Source organism: Falco peregrinus, chromosome 3, assembly GCF_023634155.1.
Source record: "Falco peregrinus isolate bFalPer1 chromosome 3, bFalPer1.pri, whole genome shotgun sequence".
In the NCBI taxonomy this organism is placed as follows: domain Eukaryota; kingdom Metazoa; phylum Chordata; class Aves; order Falconiformes; family Falconidae; genus Falco; species Falco peregrinus.
In genome coordinates, this window is record NC_073723.1 from 38,317,738 (window position 1) to 38,338,936 (window position 21,199).

The 21,199-nt window shown below is 44.2% G+C and overlaps 2 protein-coding genes across 6 annotated transcripts in view; one reads left to right on the plus strand and one right to left on the minus strand.

Annotated features, from left to right (window-relative positions):
• Window positions 1-21,199, minus strand: part of LOC114012045 (CUB and sushi domain-containing protein 1-like) — an 81,099-nt gene that overhangs the window by 39,442 nt on the left and 20,458 nt on the right. Inside the window, exon 3 of the mRNA XM_055799370.1 lies at window positions 1,121-1,375. Coding sequence (XP_055655345.1) covers window positions 1,121-1,260 — 140 coding nt within the window. The 5' untranslated portion in view covers window positions 1,261-1,375. The remainder of the gene's footprint in view (window positions 1-1,120; window positions 1,376-21,199) is intronic.
• On the plus strand, window positions 4,249-15,465 carry LOC129784067 (uncharacterized protein C1orf94-like). 5 transcript variants are annotated; one of them, XR_008746421.1, is made up of 6 exons: window positions 4,249-5,736; window positions 9,552-10,015; window positions 11,401-11,575; window positions 12,636-12,710; window positions 13,115-13,289; window positions 13,996-15,465. XR_008746421.1 is itself a non-coding variant. In XM_055799367.1 (3 exons), the coding sequence occupies exons 1-3, from the start codon at window positions 5,474-5,476 to the stop codon at window positions 11,481-11,483; spliced, it is 810 nt and encodes a 269-aa protein (XP_055655342.1). In that variant the 5' UTR covers window positions 4,249-5,473; the 3' UTR covers window positions 11,484-12,629. The 5 variants fall into 5 exon arrangements, 1 of the variants encoding a protein (XP_055655342.1); XR_008746420.1 differs by lacking the exon at window positions 12,636-12,710; XR_008746419.1 differs by lacking the exon at window positions 12,636-12,710 and having other exon boundaries at window positions 13,115-15,465.

Sequence of the window (21,199 nt, forward strand, 5' to 3'; positions counted from 1 at the left end):
TACACTAAGATATGAGCTTTTAAAAAAAAAACCCCACAAAACTATATTGGCAGAATAACTGGTACTATGAATGTTCTAATTAATCATCAATAAACCAAGCAGAGCATATTCTGAGAATACTTCCAGCTCATTCATGCTGCAGACACTTAAAAGCCAGTTTTGTCTGCAAGGTAGAACTCACTGGTGTTACTAAGACAGTTGTCCTTTGATTTTAATCCCTGTAAGGCTGAAATGATGCTCTGGACCAAAAAAAAGACTCAGCCAGCTTAAAAGGGTACTGTAATGATGTAAGAAAAACTGTATCAGTTCACATTTGGATTTACTCAACTTGCTGGAATGATATATGCTCAAAGTCACGCTGTTTTTATTTTCAAGTCAAGCTACACACGTAAGGACAGTCCCTAAATATTTGCTGTTTACACCAGAAATAAACTTCAGTCCATAGATATGATTTTGCTACAAGGGCAGTTGTGGAAACTAGGGAGGAGACATAGGCAAACTCCCCCCAAATTCTAGTTATCTTTTGTTATCTTTCAAGTCAATAAGCACATATTTCACAAAAAAACATGATGCTGAGGCCGAAGAGCTCATATGAAGAGATAATCAACTTGAAAGGTAGGAGAAATAAGAGAAAAGTGCTTCCATCTTCACGCAAGGCACCCTACATCTATTTCATCAGCTATGGGCAGATACTGGGGTACTGAAATATTGAGTTAAGATGCAAGGCAAAGACAGAAGGGGAAACCGTGATGGCATTTTTCAGAGTCATCTTGCATATTATACAGCAACTGTGCCCAAATGATTTGACCCACGAGAGAAGGGGAATGAGATCAAATAAAGCCACCTTTTATCACCCCATTGCTTAATATTGCTACTCCCAGAGGATACAGAGGAAAACTATCTTGTACGAAGCTACAAAAGTCTGAAGAAAATATACTCCTTATTGAACACTACAGGGAAGCATGTGCTGACATACAAGTGCATGCACACACACAGAGTGTCATATCCCCCCCCCCCACACACACCACACCACCCCGAGGAGATTAACACTGGGTCCTCTGATCTAAGGAGTAGATCAAAAAATCATCCTAAAGTTGCCAGCTTTCTCCATTACACTTACCAGTCACCGAGACAGCCAGCAGCCCCACGGAGAGCAGCAGCACCTGGCTCCAGGAGCTCACTTCCACCTTCATGAGAGCAAAGATCCCCCATTTTCCCCAGTTCCTTCCAAAGCCGCAGCTGCATCCCGACTTGTCCCATCTCAAGGAAGGTTGCATGTCAAAGGGCAGCAGGAATGGGCGTGCTGGGGGTTGGTTGTTGGTGGTGGGTTTTGCCCCCTTTTTCCCATTAGCAATTGGGATAGTCCTTAGCTTGGCTGGATGAAGAGGAGAAAGGAAAGGAGGGAAAAAAGCAGGTCAGGCTTGTGATTATTTCTATTTTATTTTTTCAGCCCAGAAAAAAATCCCACCGCATGGAAGGCTCTGAGCTTCTGCAGCTGGAATGAACCAAGTGTGGCAGCAGCTCGGGGAGAGGAGAGGCAAGGAAAGGAGAGGAGGGCTGGCTCGTCCCTCCCGGTGGCTGTCTCAGAGCCAGCTCCTCGGCATTAGCAGCATGCAGTCCTCAGGGATTTATACTTTTTTATTAGCCAGTTGATTAATTGCTCCCATATCTTTGTCCTCCTCTTCACTAAACGCTGCGGAGGGGAGAGGGTACAGGCAGCGTGGTAAGGGGCTGCTGTGCAGCCACCAAATAGATCTGCCTCAGTTTTGCTTCCCCAAACCGAGCACAATCCTCCCAGCAGCACCCGCCCCACCAGAACCTACAAACCACAAATTGTGCTTTAGCATTGTATTTCTTTTTAATGCACACTACACGTTTCTCGTACAGGAATAAGTCCCACAGCCCCCTGTTGTGCGTGGACCACAGCACAGTATGCATACGTACACACACCGGTAGCATCTCTGCTATTAAGACATCTGCCAGAGCAATGCAGGCAGCCTCCCAGAGTGCCCCCCCCCCCCCGTAAACAACTTGATGATATTGACACAATTTTTGTGATGAAGGAAATGGTTACAAATCCAAGAAAGATCACGAAAGAGCCACCCTCCCCTTCCCCAGCCTGTGTCTTGTCGGATCCCCAGCAAGAGTGATACCCCGAGACTGGTGGGGCAGGTTCGGCTGAAGGTGGGGACGGCTGTGCCCCCTCCAAGCCACCAGGCACGCTTGGCTGTAGTGTTGCTACCCCTTCGCAGGGCTGGCGAGCGCAGTATTTCTCCACGCCCCCAACCCCCACCGCCCCCTTTTTAAAAAAAAAAACAAACAAAAAAACAAAAACCAAAAACATCTATTAGTACATTTGTCCCTGTAGCTGCGTGCAAGATGGGGGAAAAAAATGCAGTCCGCTAAAGCCACATTCAGGAACTTAATTCTCTTGGTAATGATGCTCATATCCTACGGACAACAAAATTAACTCCAACATGACAGCAAAGCTTTAAAAAAAAAAAAAGAAAAACAACACAAAAAACCTCGAATATCCCCCCCCGCCCTTCTCGGCCAGAACCTGCTTCGCCGTTTCCCTTCTGACAGCCAAAGAGCAGCCCCTCGCCCCGACCCGCCCGTCCTGCCTGCGGAGCTGGGGGTGCCCAGCAGCCCGAGCGCCCCCCTCCAGCCCTGCCCCCACCCCCCTTCGCTCCCCGGGCGGGCGGGGCAGCCCGGGCGGGGCGGGGCCGCTCCAGCAGCCCGGCTCGCCCAGCCCTGCACTAGCCAAGGCGGCGCCTCCACTCGCCGCCCATCCCCCTGCCCGAGTGTTTGGCATTTGCTGCAAAACCCCCTTCTTCAGTCTTGTTCCGGTTGCCTTCAATGAGCTTATCTGACAGCTCAAAACCAAATTATATCGAGGGCTTGCAAATCTGCCCCTCCACCCCCAAATCAATCTCCTTTCTCACCCACTTTCCCTGTGTCCCCTCTGCATTTCAATCCTTCCAGTGCCTACATCGTGCACCGATGCCAAGAGCCAAGGCGACCAGGGCTGTTACATGACAGAGTTGCTTCATGTCCGTTTAAACTGCAGTATCCTATTCAAAGAGACCTTATTGTTCAAAGGCACAGATCCAAATATAAAAGGATCGGAGAACAGGGTACCACACTTCACGGCTCCATCCATTGGCTTTCCCTTATACAGCTATTCACCTCCAAGCATCCCCCCCATCCCCCTGAATTTGCATTCAGCTGAAGATGTGACTTGGTTGCTGCACACCCGCACAGTATCGGCTGAGCCAAAGTCAGCTAGCCCTGCATCAAGAACAATCCACAGGCATCGTAAAGTCATTGAGGAGATACAAACCCACTTTATTCCTGGTTAATAAAATCATATCTATTTCAAATCAAGGGTTTCCTCCCAAGTAAGTTTCCTTCTCAAAACCACTAAGTTTCAGGGTCTAACTCCCTCCAAAAAATACTGCATTTGTTTGTTAAATGGACAAGACCGATGACTACAGCAGAAACCATCACTCCAATCGCCCGCTGCTTCGATTACAACCCATCTCCAACGGGGAAGCGCGCGCAGGTTCTGGTCAACAGGCCATTTCTAACCCCTACCGCTCACTTTGCTTTTCACCTTGCAAAACTACCTCTCTACTAAAAGAGAAATCTTGTCTTCAGCGCAAGCACCCACCAGGAGACAAATTCTGCTCTGCAATGCCACCCGCAGTCAGAGCCCGCGCTGAAAGGAGTCCGCTGCCTTCAGACTTCACGGCCTTCCACCTCTCTGCAGACACTTAGCCAACATTTTGATACTCCATTTATCACACAGCACCTCACCCTCCATGCCAGAAGAGTCTGATCTGTTTTGTGATTCCTCCAAAACAAAACAACAGCGATTGCAGCATCCCCGAATTTCAGTTTAATCCACGGAGCCCAGAGCAATTCACAGGTCTGAACCAAGTCCTCACAGTACCTTCCTGGAGGAAGGGAAACAGACTCTGGCAAAAATCAAGGATTTACTAAACAGAGTGCCAAAACCTGGTTTTCCCTCAAGTTTTGACACAAAGCCACATCCACGGGGCTCTTTCTCTCTCCCTCCTCTCTCCTACATGCATCACGCTCCAAAGAATGCGGACAGTACCCTGGCTGCTCGCAAATACAACCACTCTGGTGATAGGAGGAACCACAGAAGGTATTCACACTGGGGAGCATCATCGCATTCCCTAAAATTCTAAGTACCACAATTAGTACTTTGGTATGGGGGAAAAAACCCCAAAACGTCCTACTGAATGCCCCACAATTTATTTGGTTTATTCTCTTAATCATGTATTATCACTATTGGGGGGGGAAAGAGCATTTACCCAGGCATAACCATGAGTCGAGAGAGAGGTAGCTATGAATACTACCTCTATCAGCAAGAAACTGCAGTCACTATTTCACTTACATGACAGGAGAGTCCAGCTCTGGATTATCTGAAAGGAGATCAGTACAGAGCCAAGATCTTAGTGTACAGAGTAATGATTTTGGTAGCAAAGAATTCAAAACACAGCTGTTATATCTGAAGGTTTGCACCTCCCTTATATTTAACATGTCTTGTATTTTCATACCTGAATCAAGTTTTATAGCCCAGCACCCAAAATGCCTCAGAGGATGCTGAAAAGAAACAGTACACAGAGCAAAATTCTATAGCCCTGACGCTGAAAAAATATGCAAGCTCCAAAACTGAAAACGAGCTCTTTTTCCACGGCAGTGGAAGGGCTTACAAGGTGGCAAGACGTATTTTTGCCCTCCATGACAGTGGGGCAGAAGTGCCACCGTGCTTCTGGAAGCATGGAAACGCTCATGACTAGAAACACTGCAGCAGCAGCAGCAGCAACGCTGCGGGCCCAGCTAAGCAGGCTTTGTGCCGCTCGCCGCGAGCGATGGGGGATCTGGAGTGGGCCGTGAAGAGTTTCAGGGCCACAAATCACTCGAACAGACATGGAACGTGTCGCTAGATGGGCCTCGGACAGGGATGTAGCTCCTCCTTTTGGGGCTGTGGAAAAGTAAGAGTAAATGGGCAGGGCCACCCCTCCTGCCTGTACTACCTCCCGCACACAAAGCCCCTGCCCCTCATCTGGTGTCACTGAAAGACGAGGGACCGAGGGCAGGAGGAGGCAGAAGTCCCAGAGGGACAGTGCTGGGTGCACTCCACAGGGCTCGGCCGCCGGCAGACACCCGGGAAGCGGCACAGAGCCCAGCCACGGGGAGGCAGGGACAGCTGCCTGAAGATGACCCGAGTTCTTTAGAGATTGACGCGGGGGAAGGCTCCCGACCGTGTGGAAGGCCGCACCGCTGCCATTTCCATGCCTGCTGCTGGGAGCCCAGTGGCCGTTGCCACCTGTCACCCTGCCCTGCTGCCAGGCCCCACGGTTGCCATGGCTCTTCGTTACCAACACAAACCGCCTCCTCCAGGGAGACAGACCATGGGTGAGCATCCAGAGCCCGCAAGATGCTCCCCGGTACGAACATGGCTCCAACTCCAGTCATCATATCTGAGGGTCAGCTCCCCCTGGGACCTGTCCCTAGGCACACCTGGATCCATGAAGACACTCCCCCGGACAGCCTGGACGAGGCCTGCCACGAGATCTGGAAACGGGTTCAACTGCTCGCTGACAGGCTGCACGCGCCGGTGCTGGTGCCGCCGCTGCAGCACATCCTCTGCTCCGAGCTGTCTGCGACCTTTCAAAAACACCGCATCGACTCCCTGAGCAGGTAAGGGTCCTTCAAGCATCGCCCAAGCTCTAGCAAAGGCGGCTGCTGCTTCCCTTTTCACACCTTCCCAAACTACACTCCTGTAACCCGTCGAATTGAAAGCCCGGGGCGCAGGGTACACCAACTGCTGTCTGACAGCCTCCCAATGAGGCAAATTATTCCCACTTTTTCCACGATATTTTTTTTTTTCCCCAAAGAAAATTTCTTTTCCCATGAAGTCCGACTACTTCAAATTCTGAAGCACCCTAAGTGGCTGCTGCATTTGCTTCCCCACAACATTTTAAAGAAAAAACAACCGTACACACATCAAAATATTTACAGGGAAGTGAAAGCAGCATTCAAAAAGAGCAAAATCGAAAATTAAAGTGTTGTAAGGAAGCTACTGTAAACAGCTGATCTTTACAAAGAAAGGCTGGATTTCGCACAGAAAAATTTATGCCAAGTCATGTTTCACAGGACAAATAACAGTCAGAGAAGGAAGCAGGCTCTTCAGATTAATAGGATAATATTTACTCTATGCTCCCAGAAGAGAAAAAGTAAAATTCATAAATCCAGCAAACAATCAGCAAGCATTAGTACATGTCCAGCTCTTAAAGTCCAAACAAAACACCATGCGAACCTGGCCCGTCTTGCTTGGTACACAAAAGCGTCAACAGTTATTCCAGCTTTTTGAAAAAATAACCTCACACTTGAGGAAACTGATGATTTTACAGACGAAGACACCAAGGCACAGAAGGGGAATTACCTAACACTACGTCAGGTAGAAACCTAGGAATTACATCTTGGACTCCTGGCTCCTTTCCTTTTTCCTCCATGTCTTAAAGAAGCTAAAATCGTAAGAGAGGAAAACCAGCTGAATCAAGAATAACCAGTGAAGCCCAAGGAGTTGCCTGTAGCAGTAGATTAAATTATACAGCCGAGATATCTTTACAATTAGCACATGCTCAGTTAACCACATATTTTGGTCCTGCCAGCTGCTAAGAAGTCTTAGGAAAAAAGGCACTACACACACCACTGAGGAACTATGAACTACTAACAATCTTAACTACATTCTTCAGCAACGTATTTTACTCTTACAGGAATATAGATCTGGTCTTCAGCAGTAAGTCTACTGCAGCAAGGCCAGCCTAACGGACATGATTTCTAGCCCACTCAACCTGCAATTACCCTGAAGCCAGTGCAACTGGGCAGAGACAGCAGATGAAAATAGTTTCCTTTTTGCTGCTTTAGCGGGATGGTGTGAACTTTAGGACCCCCGGAATGAAGGCAGCAGCCAAGACGCAACTACAAGGACCTGAGACAAGCTCAGCAACTTCAGTTGAGACGAAATTAAAAAGGCTGCAAAGTCCAGTGGTTAAAGGACTATCTCTGGGTTCAAAATAACGATCCTCTACTCCTTGTTCATCTGCTGATCTACTGAGCTGAGTTACCTCTGGCAATTCATCTGGCCATTTCTCAGCAACGTTTTCCTGTAATTAGCTAGCAGGCTCTTCAGGACAGAAGTACTCTCTGCACACACTCGTACAGCAGAGGACATTAGGGTCTTTGAGCAACTGGGATCAGAGTCATTGAACCTTCCAACAACAGCCAAACTGAAGTGCTAAAACCAAATTACTGTACAGAACTCAATGAACTGCTTTAAAATGGAAGCAGTTCAGGTGAGACAGCCCTAGGTCTGGGTTTTACCTTTGAGGTAGAAGCTTCCATACCCTACCTCGGCTACCTCTAGTAATAGTCCTGAAAGACTTACAGAAAGACCGATTGAGAAAAGCCTTTCCGTATATACCAACTGTCAATAAAAGGTGTTACCCAATTCACCAGCTGCCATAGCATCAGTGGCCAAAATGATACCACATGACCTTGCTCAGTTTAGCAATCCTTAATTATTTTAAAATATTGACTTATGCAAATTGCTGTTATGCTCATTTGAAAATGTATCTGGAATCTTTTGAACAAACAACAAGTTTCACCTTCCTGGTTTCATTCTGGAGCATCTGGATACAGAAGAGCAAGTTATTAAGAACACCCAGAGCAGGTGGTGACATGAGGAACCTCGTTTGTTGAGGGGTCACTATTTGCCACACAAGGAGCTTACAATCTTCCAGGAGAAGAGGACAAAGCTTCATAGGCAAGCATCAGAGCTAGCAACACGACATGCAGCATCTTCAAACACATTCAAATACAGGGGCTCCAATAACCTAACATGTAAGTCCAAGAGAGAGACAAGGAGCATAGTAGCCACCTCAACTTTAAGTCTCTCTAACTACAGTCAGAGCACAAATATCAACAGGTTCTGCAAGGCAGCAAGAGTGGAGCCAAAAAACCCCGCAAGATTTGAGCAGTACAAGATTTGAGTGAGAAGCTGCAGAATCAAGGCTGCAGCCTGTGAAGCCATCAGAGACAGGAATCCCACTGAAAGAGGAGGCAAAAACTTGTGTGAAATAAGCTGTAGTCAGAAATAGCCTAACGATTTTCTGTTTTCATATCTACAGTATAAATCTGTTGAGGTTTTTGGTAAAGAGAGTATCTATGTTCTTTAAAAATAGGAGGGAAGCAGCACCATACTAATTACAGTAATCCTATGATTAGAGATAATTAGATACATTTACAATTTAGAATTTCCTAATTTTAGCTGTTTATGAACCATCTATGTATCTATATAGTGTCTGCACAAAGCATCAGTCTTTTCTCAAACTAAGAGGAGTAAAGTGATAATAAAGTTATTGAACATAGCTGGATGTGAAAGGGCAAACTGGAATTTAAATCAGAGTTTTGAGTAGGTGACCACAATCGGCACTGATCAGTATTTTGGGCAGGTAACCATTACAGGTACTTAGGTGTGCCTTAAAAGAAGACAAAATTGTTCAGCTCTGACAGCAGCCCCACAGTAAGGTCCCAGAGGACCTTGGGGGGCTACAGAGGTGCCTTGTGATGCACCCTACAATTACACCATCTGACAGTCTTATCTCCCTGTATCAAAAATGGTTGATGAGTTACAAATACAACACCCAGCTCTGTTAAAGCCTTACAGGGGATAAGGGAATCGTAATGACCAGTGAGTCCAAGGAAACTCAGGCCCTCACCCTGCAAAGATTTAAGGGTCCACTGAGTCTTGAAGGTTGAAAAAAGCTGGAACCTGGAGAACAAACAAGGTCTCTCCCATTAGGGACACTGGGATACAAGGCACAAACCAGAAAACTGTTTTCCACATCCAGAATCGTTGGGTTAATTTTACAATGTTTGACAAACAACATGAAAACCACCACAGGGCTTAACTGTGCAGGTAAGGCTTCTCCACAAACTGTTGTGAGGGAGCTTAATTATTACCAGCTGCTCTAATGCAATGGCAGAGGAAGCCTTTTAGTTCTGCCTTGTGGCAAGTGTAACCCACCTCGAAGCTTGTTTACTTCATTCACACCCAGTGCCTGCAAAGAATCACCTTGTTTGACACAAAAAACCCTTAGATTTTTGTTTACAATCAAAATATATTCTGACCCACAAATATTTTTAAGCATATATTCTATAATGATTCTTTGCACACCTATAATGCTATCATCCAACTTTGCTTTAGTCATTCTTGGATAAACGCATTAACTAAGTTAAGATATTTCCCCTCCCCCCTTTATGTGGTTCTTGGAAAAGAACAGTATCAAAGCTGAAATTAGGAAATTTTATTCTGGTTAAGAAGGAATACTTGAGTTTTACATAGAACACTAATGAGATAGAAATGCGGGGTTTAGGAGGAGTCAAGAGCAGCAGAGCTCAATCTTAAATCAAACCTCTTTTAACAGCAGCCATCTTCTATCTTCTTACAGCAACTACTTGCCAGATGAACCAGAGGGACTCAAAAGTATATGCAAAGCAATGATTGGAAACAGAGAAAGGGAGATGAAATTAAGAGCTCTCTGTAATGCTCAGCTTTCTGCTAAACCCATGATCCCCAGCCTTCTGCGTTCAGTAAATTCCCAGAAGAATTCCAAGGGGCTGGAGGGTGGCAGCGTGACAGGCGCTCACAGCGTGGAGGGCAGCAAGCTGGAGTTGCCATTTCTACTGAAACACACAGACTCTGCCAAAGGTGCAGACAATCAGGTAACAGCTGAGGAAACAAAGGAAGCGAAGCAGTTGATACAGAACAGCACGTCCAGCTCTGCCAACAGTAGTACAACTGTGTCATTAACAACAACAGCACAAAGTCAAGCTCCAGGACAGAAGCAGCAGCTCCTACCATCTGCTGAGATTTGCTCCAAAACAGATTCTGATGCAGTCACAAAGAATCCAGGTATGGAGCTGGGCATGGTCCTTGAACATCAGCTGGGAGCCACGGGAAAACCCAAGCGTAAACTCAAAGCTGTTGAAAAGCACGTGGCAGGAGCTGGTCCGGCATCACTGCATCGTTTGCTCGATGGTGATGTGTAGGACAAGGCCTCAAGGACAAGAGTCCAAGTACTGATAGCCTGATGAATAGAGACTTGTTAGAACTTGTAGGGCACAAGCCCTGGGAGCAAAGGAACAAGCTAACTGCAGACCCCTGAGCCGTCACAGTTGAGGAGGCAACCAGATGGACAGAGAAACAAGTAGCCAGATAAGGGAACGGATGGCGCCGATATGTAATCAAGAAAGCCGCGCAGAAAGAAACTCCCTAACCTTGGAATAGAAATTATTGCTATGTCAAGATAAACTAGTAAGTTCCTATTGTTCTAACGGTGTGCCTTAAATATCAACCAATCAGTGTTTTTTACGCTTAAGATTTAACCAATCAGTGTGTAATATGTAGAAGGTAGAAACGTATATATTTGTAAGAAAATCACTAATAAATGAACGCTTGCTTGCATCAAGCTGCATCCCGTCTCTTCATTCGCCGCAGTGATGTCCTTTCCAAGCCCTGTGTAAGAGACCGAACTAATCCTCTCCATTCAAGAATTCCCGTGTTACACTAGGATGTTGGTATCTCCCCTCTAACTAGCACCTACCCAATGTCCTTCTCACATGCGGGAATACAAGTACATATAGGAAGGTCATGACCATTTCTGTTTGGTCAGTATTTTCTAGGAGCTGTTTTTTTGGGTTTGGGGTGTGGGGGGGTTGCGTTGTTGGGGTTTTGGGGGTTCTTTAGGTTTTGAGTAGTTGGGGGTTTTGGCAGGGTGGTGTGTTTTTTTGTAGCATCATGGTTTTTGGGTTCTGTTTGTGAGACATTTAAAAAGAACCTGATTTTCACAGAGTATTCGTAACTACGTTCCTTGAAGGATATCTTAGAACAGACAAAAGCAATGCTATATTCAGATCTCCTGTTTAAATTTATAGATTAGATTTATCTGTCTGGAGACTTAAGATAAGGATACTACAACAGAGAATAAGCTGATTGTTATCTCAGAGTTTTGAACTTGGGGCAAAGGTTCTTGTTCTGGTCTTACAGTTTCATTCATTCTTATGGCTCAGGTAATTAGCTTTATTCCAGGCCCTGTGGGTCAAGAGTTTAACGGCCCTACAAGTGAATTTGAACTGCTAATTGTTGAGTTTGGGTTGCTGCGGTACAGAACTACAGCCTGCAAAAGTAACCGGTATCTTAAACAGATTTTGCTTTACAGGCAAATCACATCCTCTTAATTGCAAATGTTCTACAGAATGCGTGTTTCTTAATATCTTTAACCTTGTTTTGTTTTGCAGTAACTACTACAGCACTGGATAAAAAAAAAAAAAAAATGCTGAACGCAATGCAAGTACTTCAGGCTTTTCTACTACTTCACTGACCACAGCATCACATCAGCTGGCGCAGCAGAGCCTGAGCTTCCCTCCATTTTCCATCTTTACCAACCACTCAAACTTTTTTCCACAGTTTCAGGTAACATAAAATGGACCCTCATTTTGTGAGAAGATAGTAGAACACCCCCAGGTCTGTATCGACAGACACAGGGCACCACCTGCTCCTATTTTGACAGCTGCTTTCTGATTTGTAGGGTAGAGCAAGAAACCAGATTGCTATTCTACTACAGTAAGTTACACTAAGTGGCTTTGGGGTCACAAAGAAAGCTTTAACAGGACACGTAGTGTAGTCCTCTGAGATGGCTGTGATGGTATCAAAGGATGGTGTATTATTGACACAGATACTGAATGCTGATCTCTCTCAGGCTTCATTAGTTTCCATTTTTATCTTGTACTTACAAATATTTTATCTTGTATTTACAAATATTTTGACATAATAACTTAGGACAAATGCTTAATGTCACTCCCTGTTTACAGACTGGGATACTACTTTCTTAGTCTAGTGAAACAGGACCGCACAGCAAAGTAAAAAAGCCAACTAAGATTAGGAAGAAGCCCAATACTCCAGTTGAAAGAAACAAAAGAATGAATACTGGGAAAGCCACGTAGCCATGGTTTTCTATGGGCTATGCTCCCCTAGTTTCCTTTGCATCCACTAAAAAAAGCAATCCACAAAATTGTACCAGAAACAAAGCTATGGTTCTATAGCAGGACTCAGTTCATCCTACAGGCTGTCAAAAGTTGTCAGCAGCCTGCTATAAAAAAAGAAAGAGGGTGGAGACACACAACCCAGAGCACAGGCGTTTTGCTGGGCTGAGCTCCCTCGGAAGTTTACAGTCCAAGAATTTTCCCTTTTTCCATTATGTCAAGGATTAGTTAGCACAACAGATACTTACTTAGCATAGCAAAAACACATGAATTTTTCCCCGGGCAGAACAGAGCTACAGAGTGGAAAGCAGATTCCTATTGCAGAGGTCTCAGATTAAGGAGACAAAGAGAAGTTCGCCCAAAGCTAAGAAATACTTATCTCAACCTGGTTTCTTTGAGCATAACATACCCCTAAAAAGCTTATACAAAAGTAATTAATGGACCAATTCAGACTGTTTTAAAAAAAATCATGCTTTACGTATGCTTAACAGGGTCCACATCACCAGAGCACAAGGATGCCATATCAGCAAGCTCCGCACTCTTTCCTTGGATGGTATTCAAGACAGGTGTGTTTAAATGGTTATGAATATGCTTTAATTTGCAGAACACAGATGCTAAGCACAATAGATTAGTCAGAGCAGTTTGTCAAGTGCCCAGATTGACATTGGTGCCACTGCAAAAATAGATTTGGGGACAAGATGCTGAACCGGTATAAAGTTCATACAGCGTGCTGGAGCACCGTGCACTCCCAAGAGCTCAGGAGATGGCCTTGAGCCTCTAACTGAAAACATTGATTGCTTACACTCCAGTTTTGTACAAAATTGGCAGAGACCACTGTGTGTGTCTGAAAAAAACTTTTTCAACAACTCCAGTTTCCATTTATGGGGCTACGACCTTGTCAGTATTCCCGTCCCACCTTTTTTGTTTTGTTTTTTGTTTTAAATCTATGTTATTTCTTTTTCCTCCCCAGGTAGCTCTATACAGCCCACAGCACGTTTTCCAGCCACCTTACACTCCAATGTTGAACTACATCCACCTGGTTATCCATACCAGCAGATGACCTTACCAGCAACATCCAGCAACATCCAGGATCTACCACCAATGGCAGGCAATGGGATCCAGAATCCATTTTCTCTTTCCTATGGGTATGGCGATGCAGATTTGCTTTCTGTTTTTTTCAGTACTTTAAGGAGAGTTAAGGACAGTGAACCTGCGTGGAGCTAAAGACTTACTCAGCAGTGGCTTTCCCAGTTACATTCTCACCAAATTCCAAATCTGAACAAAATACAAGATTTTACTATAAGGTCTAAATTCTAAAATTTTGGTACAAAACCAAGGTAATTAGTTTTGGGTGAATGAAGCTGAAACACTGTGCTATACGAGATGCCACCTACAACTTCCAATCAATATTATGGATCAAAAGTATAAACACCCTTAACTTAAAAAGGAAACGCTTCAACAGGCTAGAAACCAAAATATTCTAACACTGTCAGAATGAAACTAAAGGATTCATTTTGATACCTTCTTATGAAAACTGTAGTTCAAATCAACATATTCCGAGGTTGCTAAAATAATGGCAAAATCTGGTAAAATGATCTCTGGAGATTCAAGTTCTATATATCATCTTCTGTTCAATGCTTATGGGATAGACAGGAATAGCACATACTTCCCCCCTAGATCACCTTCCCAGAAACCAGATTACACATTAAAAAAAAAAACCAACCAACCAACCAAAAAAAAAAAACACCCAGCATATAAATGCTTCCAAGAGCTCCATTATTAGGAAGAACAATTAATTTGAAGTTAGATGTAATCTCCTGAAGCTTGACTAACTTACATTTTCTGTTTTAGGTTTAGTTCTGTACCTGGAGGATCTGCGACAACTAACCTCAACTACCTTCCAGCAAGTGCTATGTAAAATTTTAAGTGAACAGAGTTTTCCTATCCTAGCATTCAGAGGAAGACCTACTGTCTATTTATTATAGGTTCTATGGTCCTATACAGATTTCATGTTTTGCCCGATGTGAACATTCCCATCTAGAATAATCCCCTATGATTTATAGGGTAAGAAACAGCTGCATGACAATTCAACTGAAATATTTTTTTTTTAGGATGACAGAATAAGAAGGGGCTTTTTTTGTTTTGGAAGACTGAGACAAATAATAAAAAATGTTTATATACGACAAATGCCCAAGTTGCTTTGAATTGAGTGTTGGTGCAGTAAAGATGGTTGATAGAAGAGTCTTGGCCACAAATTTCAGAGATACTAACTTCAGTTGTATATTCAAAGTGAGATTAACACAAAACACATTCAACAGCTGAGTGGTGCAGCTCCATGCATGACATGTTCCTGTCTTATTACCTCAAACTCTTAACGCTAATCCAGATGCTAATTTGACTCTTAATAGTAAAGAAGATCAAGCCATATAGCTTGTATGGAGAATCCTGCTTAACTATATTCCCTTGGTTATTTAACTCAGGAATTTCAAGGCTCTAACTTTTGACAAGGAGCCTTTGCCCCTGCAAAACAGCTTCTGCTTTGTCTGGAGCCTGCACCCTTCCTGCGAAGGGAGAGCAGCCAGGAGTCTCTAGAGAATGGCTGTGGCCATCTGTCTGCTCCATTTCAGCCACACTTTGCTGGTTTGGAAGTAGAAGAGTGATTAGACAGGATTCTACAGCCTGCATGATACACGTCAGAACAAATTATCACAAAAGTCTCTCCCAGCCTTAAAACTAGTGAATAAGGTGTCAGCCGCAAAGATCTGACAGTTTGCAATCATCCAGCCCTACACCCAGCAGTATGTGAGTCAGTCTGCTTTTACATTCAAGGAGACGTATTTACACTTTGCTTAAGAAGGATATTGCACCCATACAAGTCAAGATTTGAAACTAACTCTACACCGCTTAACAAAAGCCTGGGTATTTCACAAATAGTTATAGGTCCTAAGAAATACAAAGCACCACGCATTCCTGGAGGAGCCAAAAGGACCAAATACGCTTAACCTCTGTGGGCAAAGCTCTTTCTAAGAGGACAGGCTTGAATAGCAGCTCACAATACAAGCAAAAAATGGAGCACACTTCCATTCACCAAGCTTTAGACTTGGCCCCAGATACATAAATACCAGCTTTTTTTCCTCTCCTGGTAAATAACAATAATCCTGTCACTTTTAAAAAATTAGCTCCTCCTTCCCTTTAATTGTATTTAATGTAAATAATACAACCTAGTTGTATAGACTTAGCTGTAGCTAGTAAAGAATTCACAGGGTACGTTTACTCCCTATAAGGTTGTTAAGCAATTTTACAGCGATCCTTCAGGTGACACTTTGCACATTATAACTAGTCTGCTCCTCAGTGTTCCTCTTCCCACACTGCATCAACATCTATTTTGGGTTACCCAGATGGCCGAGGTGATCTAGGATAATTTATAATAAGAAATTCATACTTTGGCAAGATGTGCCAACTAGCCCTGTTTTCTCTACGTACTGCTGTAGGCCAAAATTTCAACTAAGAAAAGCCAGACAAGCAATTAGGAACCTCCAGTGTTTCCACAAAGCATCAACGTTCTTCACTCTCCTTGCCTTGTGGGTAAGGTGACAGGCTGACAACATAACACAGTCTGAAAGACTGTTAAAGTAATACCAAGGCAGACAGAAGAAATCAAAGCCAAACCCCGTGTATTGCTTACGAACTCCCAGCACTACCAGCAACAACGATCTTACAGTCCAATGCATCTCATACCCGAAGAAAAGGGGACGCTAGTACAGAGACCACCTATATCTTTCCACCAACACTCGATTTGTTGGAGATAAGCAATCTGGGCCAGACATACCACTACTGTACCACAGTTCAGTCTAGAAATCAGGGAACTGAAGATTAGCCAAGATGCAAAAATGAGCTACCTCCAGAGTCCCGTCAGGAATGGGGGCTGTAAGATCATCAAGGCACAGCTGCATCCCTCTGTCAGTAATGCTAGCACAGTAAGGCAGACTGCATCGTTTTTCTACCCAAAATGCTTGTTTTCAGCCCAGAATCAAAGATATTCAACGAAGATGCTTGTCAATATTTTTATTTCTTCCTCATTACGCAAGAAGTGGCTGTGGGCCCCATGTATAGCTGCAGAAGTATTCCAGTTTTCAAGAGCTTTTTGCTCCTACTTGGAAATCCACTGTTCCGGCCTTTCACAGCACACTTCTCCCAAACCTCTAGAAGAGATCGGAAAGGAAATTATCCCCATTTTGCAAACAAAAAAGCTGAATTCTGGGAAGTAAGAGCTCAAAGATTTCATCCATGCTGTTTAAGGACACTAGCTACAGGCAGTCAAACAGATACTCAGGAACACAAACCAGAATCTAGAGGGCACAAAATTCACGTACACTTTCCCTCTAGCTTGACCCTTTTTGCAACACCTTTCCAGGACATACCGCTACTACTTGATGTCATATGCAACTTTCCAGCCAAACCCTTATTTCTTCCATAACTTAGTCCTGAGTTCGTCCCGAGTTCCTGTTGCAACACTACGTATCTTCTACCATAGCTGTTACAGGCTTCCTTTCAAAAAGAATTTTACAGAACAATATAATTATTTACTTAGGTTTTTCAAACCCTAAACTTGGATCAGAATTTGCTTTGGCTAAAGTCAGGTATGTTCTGCCCCAGTAAATTCCCTTTCTCTTAAGTAAAATAGAAGCTTAGATTTTCCTACAGTTAAATCCACTGGCTGTTTTTCTCCCATATTCCTAATGCAATTAGCATAACGAGATAAAGGAATCAAGTCCTTTTCCTTTTTTCTTCCTTTATAAAAGGACTAATGACAAACCGGGAATCAGAATCTGTATTGAATTACATTTGCCACAAAAGAGTTCATTAAGTAATAGCACATAATAAAAATCGCCTGTCAGCTTGAAGGATAGACCAAATCCACTTAACGAAAAAGCTGGTTATTTTCTAGAGCCCTCTATAGCTCAAACAGTCAATATGAGCAAGGAGAAGGACTGAGAAAAGGGGAAGTTAAGAACGTTTCAGATACCAGCATGCTAAGCCAATTTCAAGACCCTTGTCTTAGACGCAGTTGTAGCATGACCGAATAAGATTATGCCCACGGTAGCCCCGTTTCTCCCTCATTATAGCGGTTGCAATAGCTCTTTTCCCAGGAAAAGGATGATGAGGCTAAGGGTGTGACAGACCATGAGATGCTTCAGCAGCCAGAGTATCATCAGGGGACCTGAATATCTACCTCACTCCAACATATCAAATGGTCCGTGATGATGATGATGGGAGCGGGGCTGCATTTTCTGCCCCCAGCTTCCATGCACAAGGCTGAAGCAGCACTACTATATCCTAGTGGAGGAGCATCGCTGCTCCCAGCCTCGCCAACCAGGAATCCCAAATATAAAGGCTCTTCTGACTTGCAGAGTCTGTGCTCTCAGCAGCAACTCTGGGAAGAGAGAGCTGAAGGATCAGTGTTAGTCCTTTGCTCTAAACAAGCCATATTGGCTCCTGACAGAAAACGTGCCTCCCTTTCTGCATTCAGCTCACTTGCTGAGTAACCAAAATCCAGGCAAACCATCTGCACTGCCTTGGCTCAAGGGATTTGTTCCAAGATCCTTCAAGTCTCGTGACACGGCACTTAAGAGGAAGATTACTCCAGGTAACATTCAGTGCCACAGAGAGAGCTCGTTGGGAGTAAAGGTCATCCGTAACACGGCATTGCTATGAACCTACGGTGCCCTTCTTGCATGTGTTTAACACAAGTCTCAGAAGAGCAACCCCGCTTCAAAAGGGTCAGTTCAATTTTATTCTCGTTGACTCTTCACCATTTACAGATTTAGTCCAAGACACATTCTTAGTGGTCCTATTCTTCCACATATCCACAAAAGTCGTAGACAGCAGATTTACACAGTGCTTTAATAAATCTCAGAGCAGAATAGATGTAGAAGCCCTGTTGTGGCCTCTACTCAACTGGACCCTTCTCAGGCAATTAACCAACCCAAACTAGTTATGAATGTCAAAAATAATCTGTTATGCTGTTCTATCTTTGAAAGCCTCACGTTGCAACACAGCGAGGATGGAAACTCCAGGCCCAGCATGGTGATGGTGGAGTCCGCCTAGCCGCACCTCTGGTCCAGGCAGACCTTCAGAGCTTTACCAGACCTGAAAGTACAGTGAGCATGGATCTGCCACCACTCCTTACCAAACTCCTACCTGGATTATTACCAGGAGCTGCTCCCATGTCCTAAGCCAGCCTTACTGCTTTTGAACCAAGTCCCAACACAAGCTTCATACAGCTTTTCAAAGAACTGACATATACAGGCAAATGCTGCCCTAAGAAAGATAATTTCAAGACTGATCATGCCTATACGAGTCAGAAACCCAGGGCCTAGCTGAGCATGCTGTTTCCCCTCCTTCTCTTTCTTTAGCATCAGTCTCCTCAAAAGTGTTTTCAAATAGTCTAAGCTTACCTGACGTCCTTTAAAAATCTGAAGACTCATGTTCAACTTCTATTGATCCCAATTACTTACAGATGGGATGACAGTGAAAATGGAAACCTTGTATCTGGGGTTGTAAAAACTTCTTATCTATCTGCTGCTATTATTTTGCTTAATCGTAGCAAAATAGAATTCCTCTCTTTTGCCCTAGGTCATCTTCCCTCACTGTAAAGGGGGAAGTGAACCGTTTTTGCAATTTGTATTACTTTACAAAAACTCTGTATCATGAAAGTATTTGTTTACACATACAATAACTGGCATTGATTTTTAGTATGCAAAACCACATCAGCATTATCAGATTCTCTAGAACACCTGGCTGTGTTCATTACCGGCCAGAAGCCATTGCCGTCACTGACTTCAGACACAGTTTTTCCCCTTTCAAACATGCCCTTGTATTGCCCTGCTGATCAGATTTGCAGAACGCCCCACTGACTAATAAAAAGGTGTGCTGAAGATCACCTCCCTCCTGGGTAAAAATCCTACCCTTGCTGCTCTGCTAAAGACAGAATCAACTGGAGGATGCAACAGACGTTTGTAGGAGCTGCAGATACCCGGAGCTGCAATACTATTTTGGAGGCAGAACCATCTCCATCTGCAGGCACAAAAACAGCCTCTCTCTTGCTTCTTGCTTTCTTCCAAAAGCCTCACACAGCTTGTGCTGCTACCACTGCAGTTTCACCCAAGTAATTTAGTCCAGCTACGCAAAAGAAACCTTTACAAAATTAGCTTGCATGGTCCCCAAGTCCATTAAACTTAAGATAATGTGAGGAAGGGGGATTGATTGAATAGCTATTAATCAAAGGAGGGGTTTTATTCTTGTGGTGTCATAAACTGCAGAAATAGAGCTCTAGCAGTTTATTAAATTACAGGAATGCCAAGAAAAATAGATAGCTTTAATAATACATTTTTGCCTATCTGTTACATTTTATATGTAGCTTGCAGAAGAGAATTAAAAAGTTTTCTACCGTATAAAATTTCTGTTTAAAAGGAGAAAAAAACAAAATAGATTCTGTCACTGATAGAGAATACAATTATTCTAGGCTAAAAAGTTTTTTCTTTTGCTAACGTGTGAGATTACCGTAGTTCAGAGCCTACGGGAGAGGAGGGGGGATAATTCCAAGATAAGAAACCGTCTCTAAGCTTAAAAGCTCACATGAATTAGCTAAGAAAGAATATCAAAAACCCAGATGTCTCATACAGGCAGGCCCGTCTTTGAGGGCGAAAGCTCTCTGGCTAGCACACCTTGTCAGCGCTCCACCACCACCCTCACAGCCTGGGCTCACCGCAGCACCCAAGTCTAGCAGATGCTACTAAAGCAGCAGAGTACCAGGCTGCCTACGGACTGCAGCAGCAGGTCACAGGTCAGCAGCGGTGTCTAGAGGAGGGGGGAACTTGGCCAGAAACCCCTGCCCTGCACCAAGATGCAGCCCATCCCAAGAACTAGGAGATGCATTACTAGCATCTCCAAGGCCAGACAGCTCGTGTGAAACCTTACATGAAGAACGTCGCTGCTCACTATCCACCCTTTCAGCAGGGACAGCCTTCTTCTGCTTAGCCTCTTCAGCTGTTTCTACCTCTTAATTAACAGGTCAAGAAGCATCCCTCTGCATAGCCCCAGGCCCACCAGAATCCAACACTACCTCATTTTTTATTATTCTCCCACCGTCCTACTTCCTCTCAATCGCCAAGACTTCCCTGTGATTCCGCATAAGCACACCCATCCCAGCTTTTGCAAGCTGCCAATTGATGCGCGTTATCTGGATGGAAAGCTTCCACAGAAAATGCCCAAATACTGCTGATGAACTGAATTTCTTTCCTCTGGGAACAAGACTCAAGAACGCTACCAAGAGATATTGTGCTGCGATTTAACATGTGGCATGTCTAGCATGTAGCAAATAAACGTGAAATTCTGAACCCGTACCCTTAAGAATGCCACAAGCAGTAAGGCTTACGTGTTTGAGATGGCTCATTTATGTTGATGAACCAGAAGCCAGTTTCCACGTGACATTCCTTCAGTCTCTCAGCTGTGCTTTATATACTGTGCTCAAAAAAACTGTCTTGCAAAGACAGACATTGATAAGTACATTGTACTAGTAGGATCTCTTGGTAGGGAGCAGACTACATGAAGTCTGTATTTATCAATTTAACAGCAATTGCATGGGGGGTGTCTATGCTATTCACCAGGTAAATCCATCTGGCAGAACGCTATGGTTAGGCACAGCCCAAGGTTAGGAGAAACATACTTAGGAACAAATCCAATGTGCTGGCATGTGGATTTAATCTCCTCTTCATACTCACCTCTCAAAACATGGCCCTGTTAATCTTTCACAGATGCTTCTGCAAAAGCAGAGCTCATCAGGAATGAAGTGTCTTATTGAACACGCACTCCTCTCTCACCTCTGAGAGCAGATTTTGTCTCCTGGGATGAAGGAAGTATCCTGCTGAGGAAGCGAGCAGCAGGAAGCAGTCTCTATATATTTTAACGTTTCACACTGTGCTTTCCTGTTCTTTTTGGCATGATCTACGGAGCTCTCTGCTTCAGCATTCAGACAGACACAGAACGTAAGGCT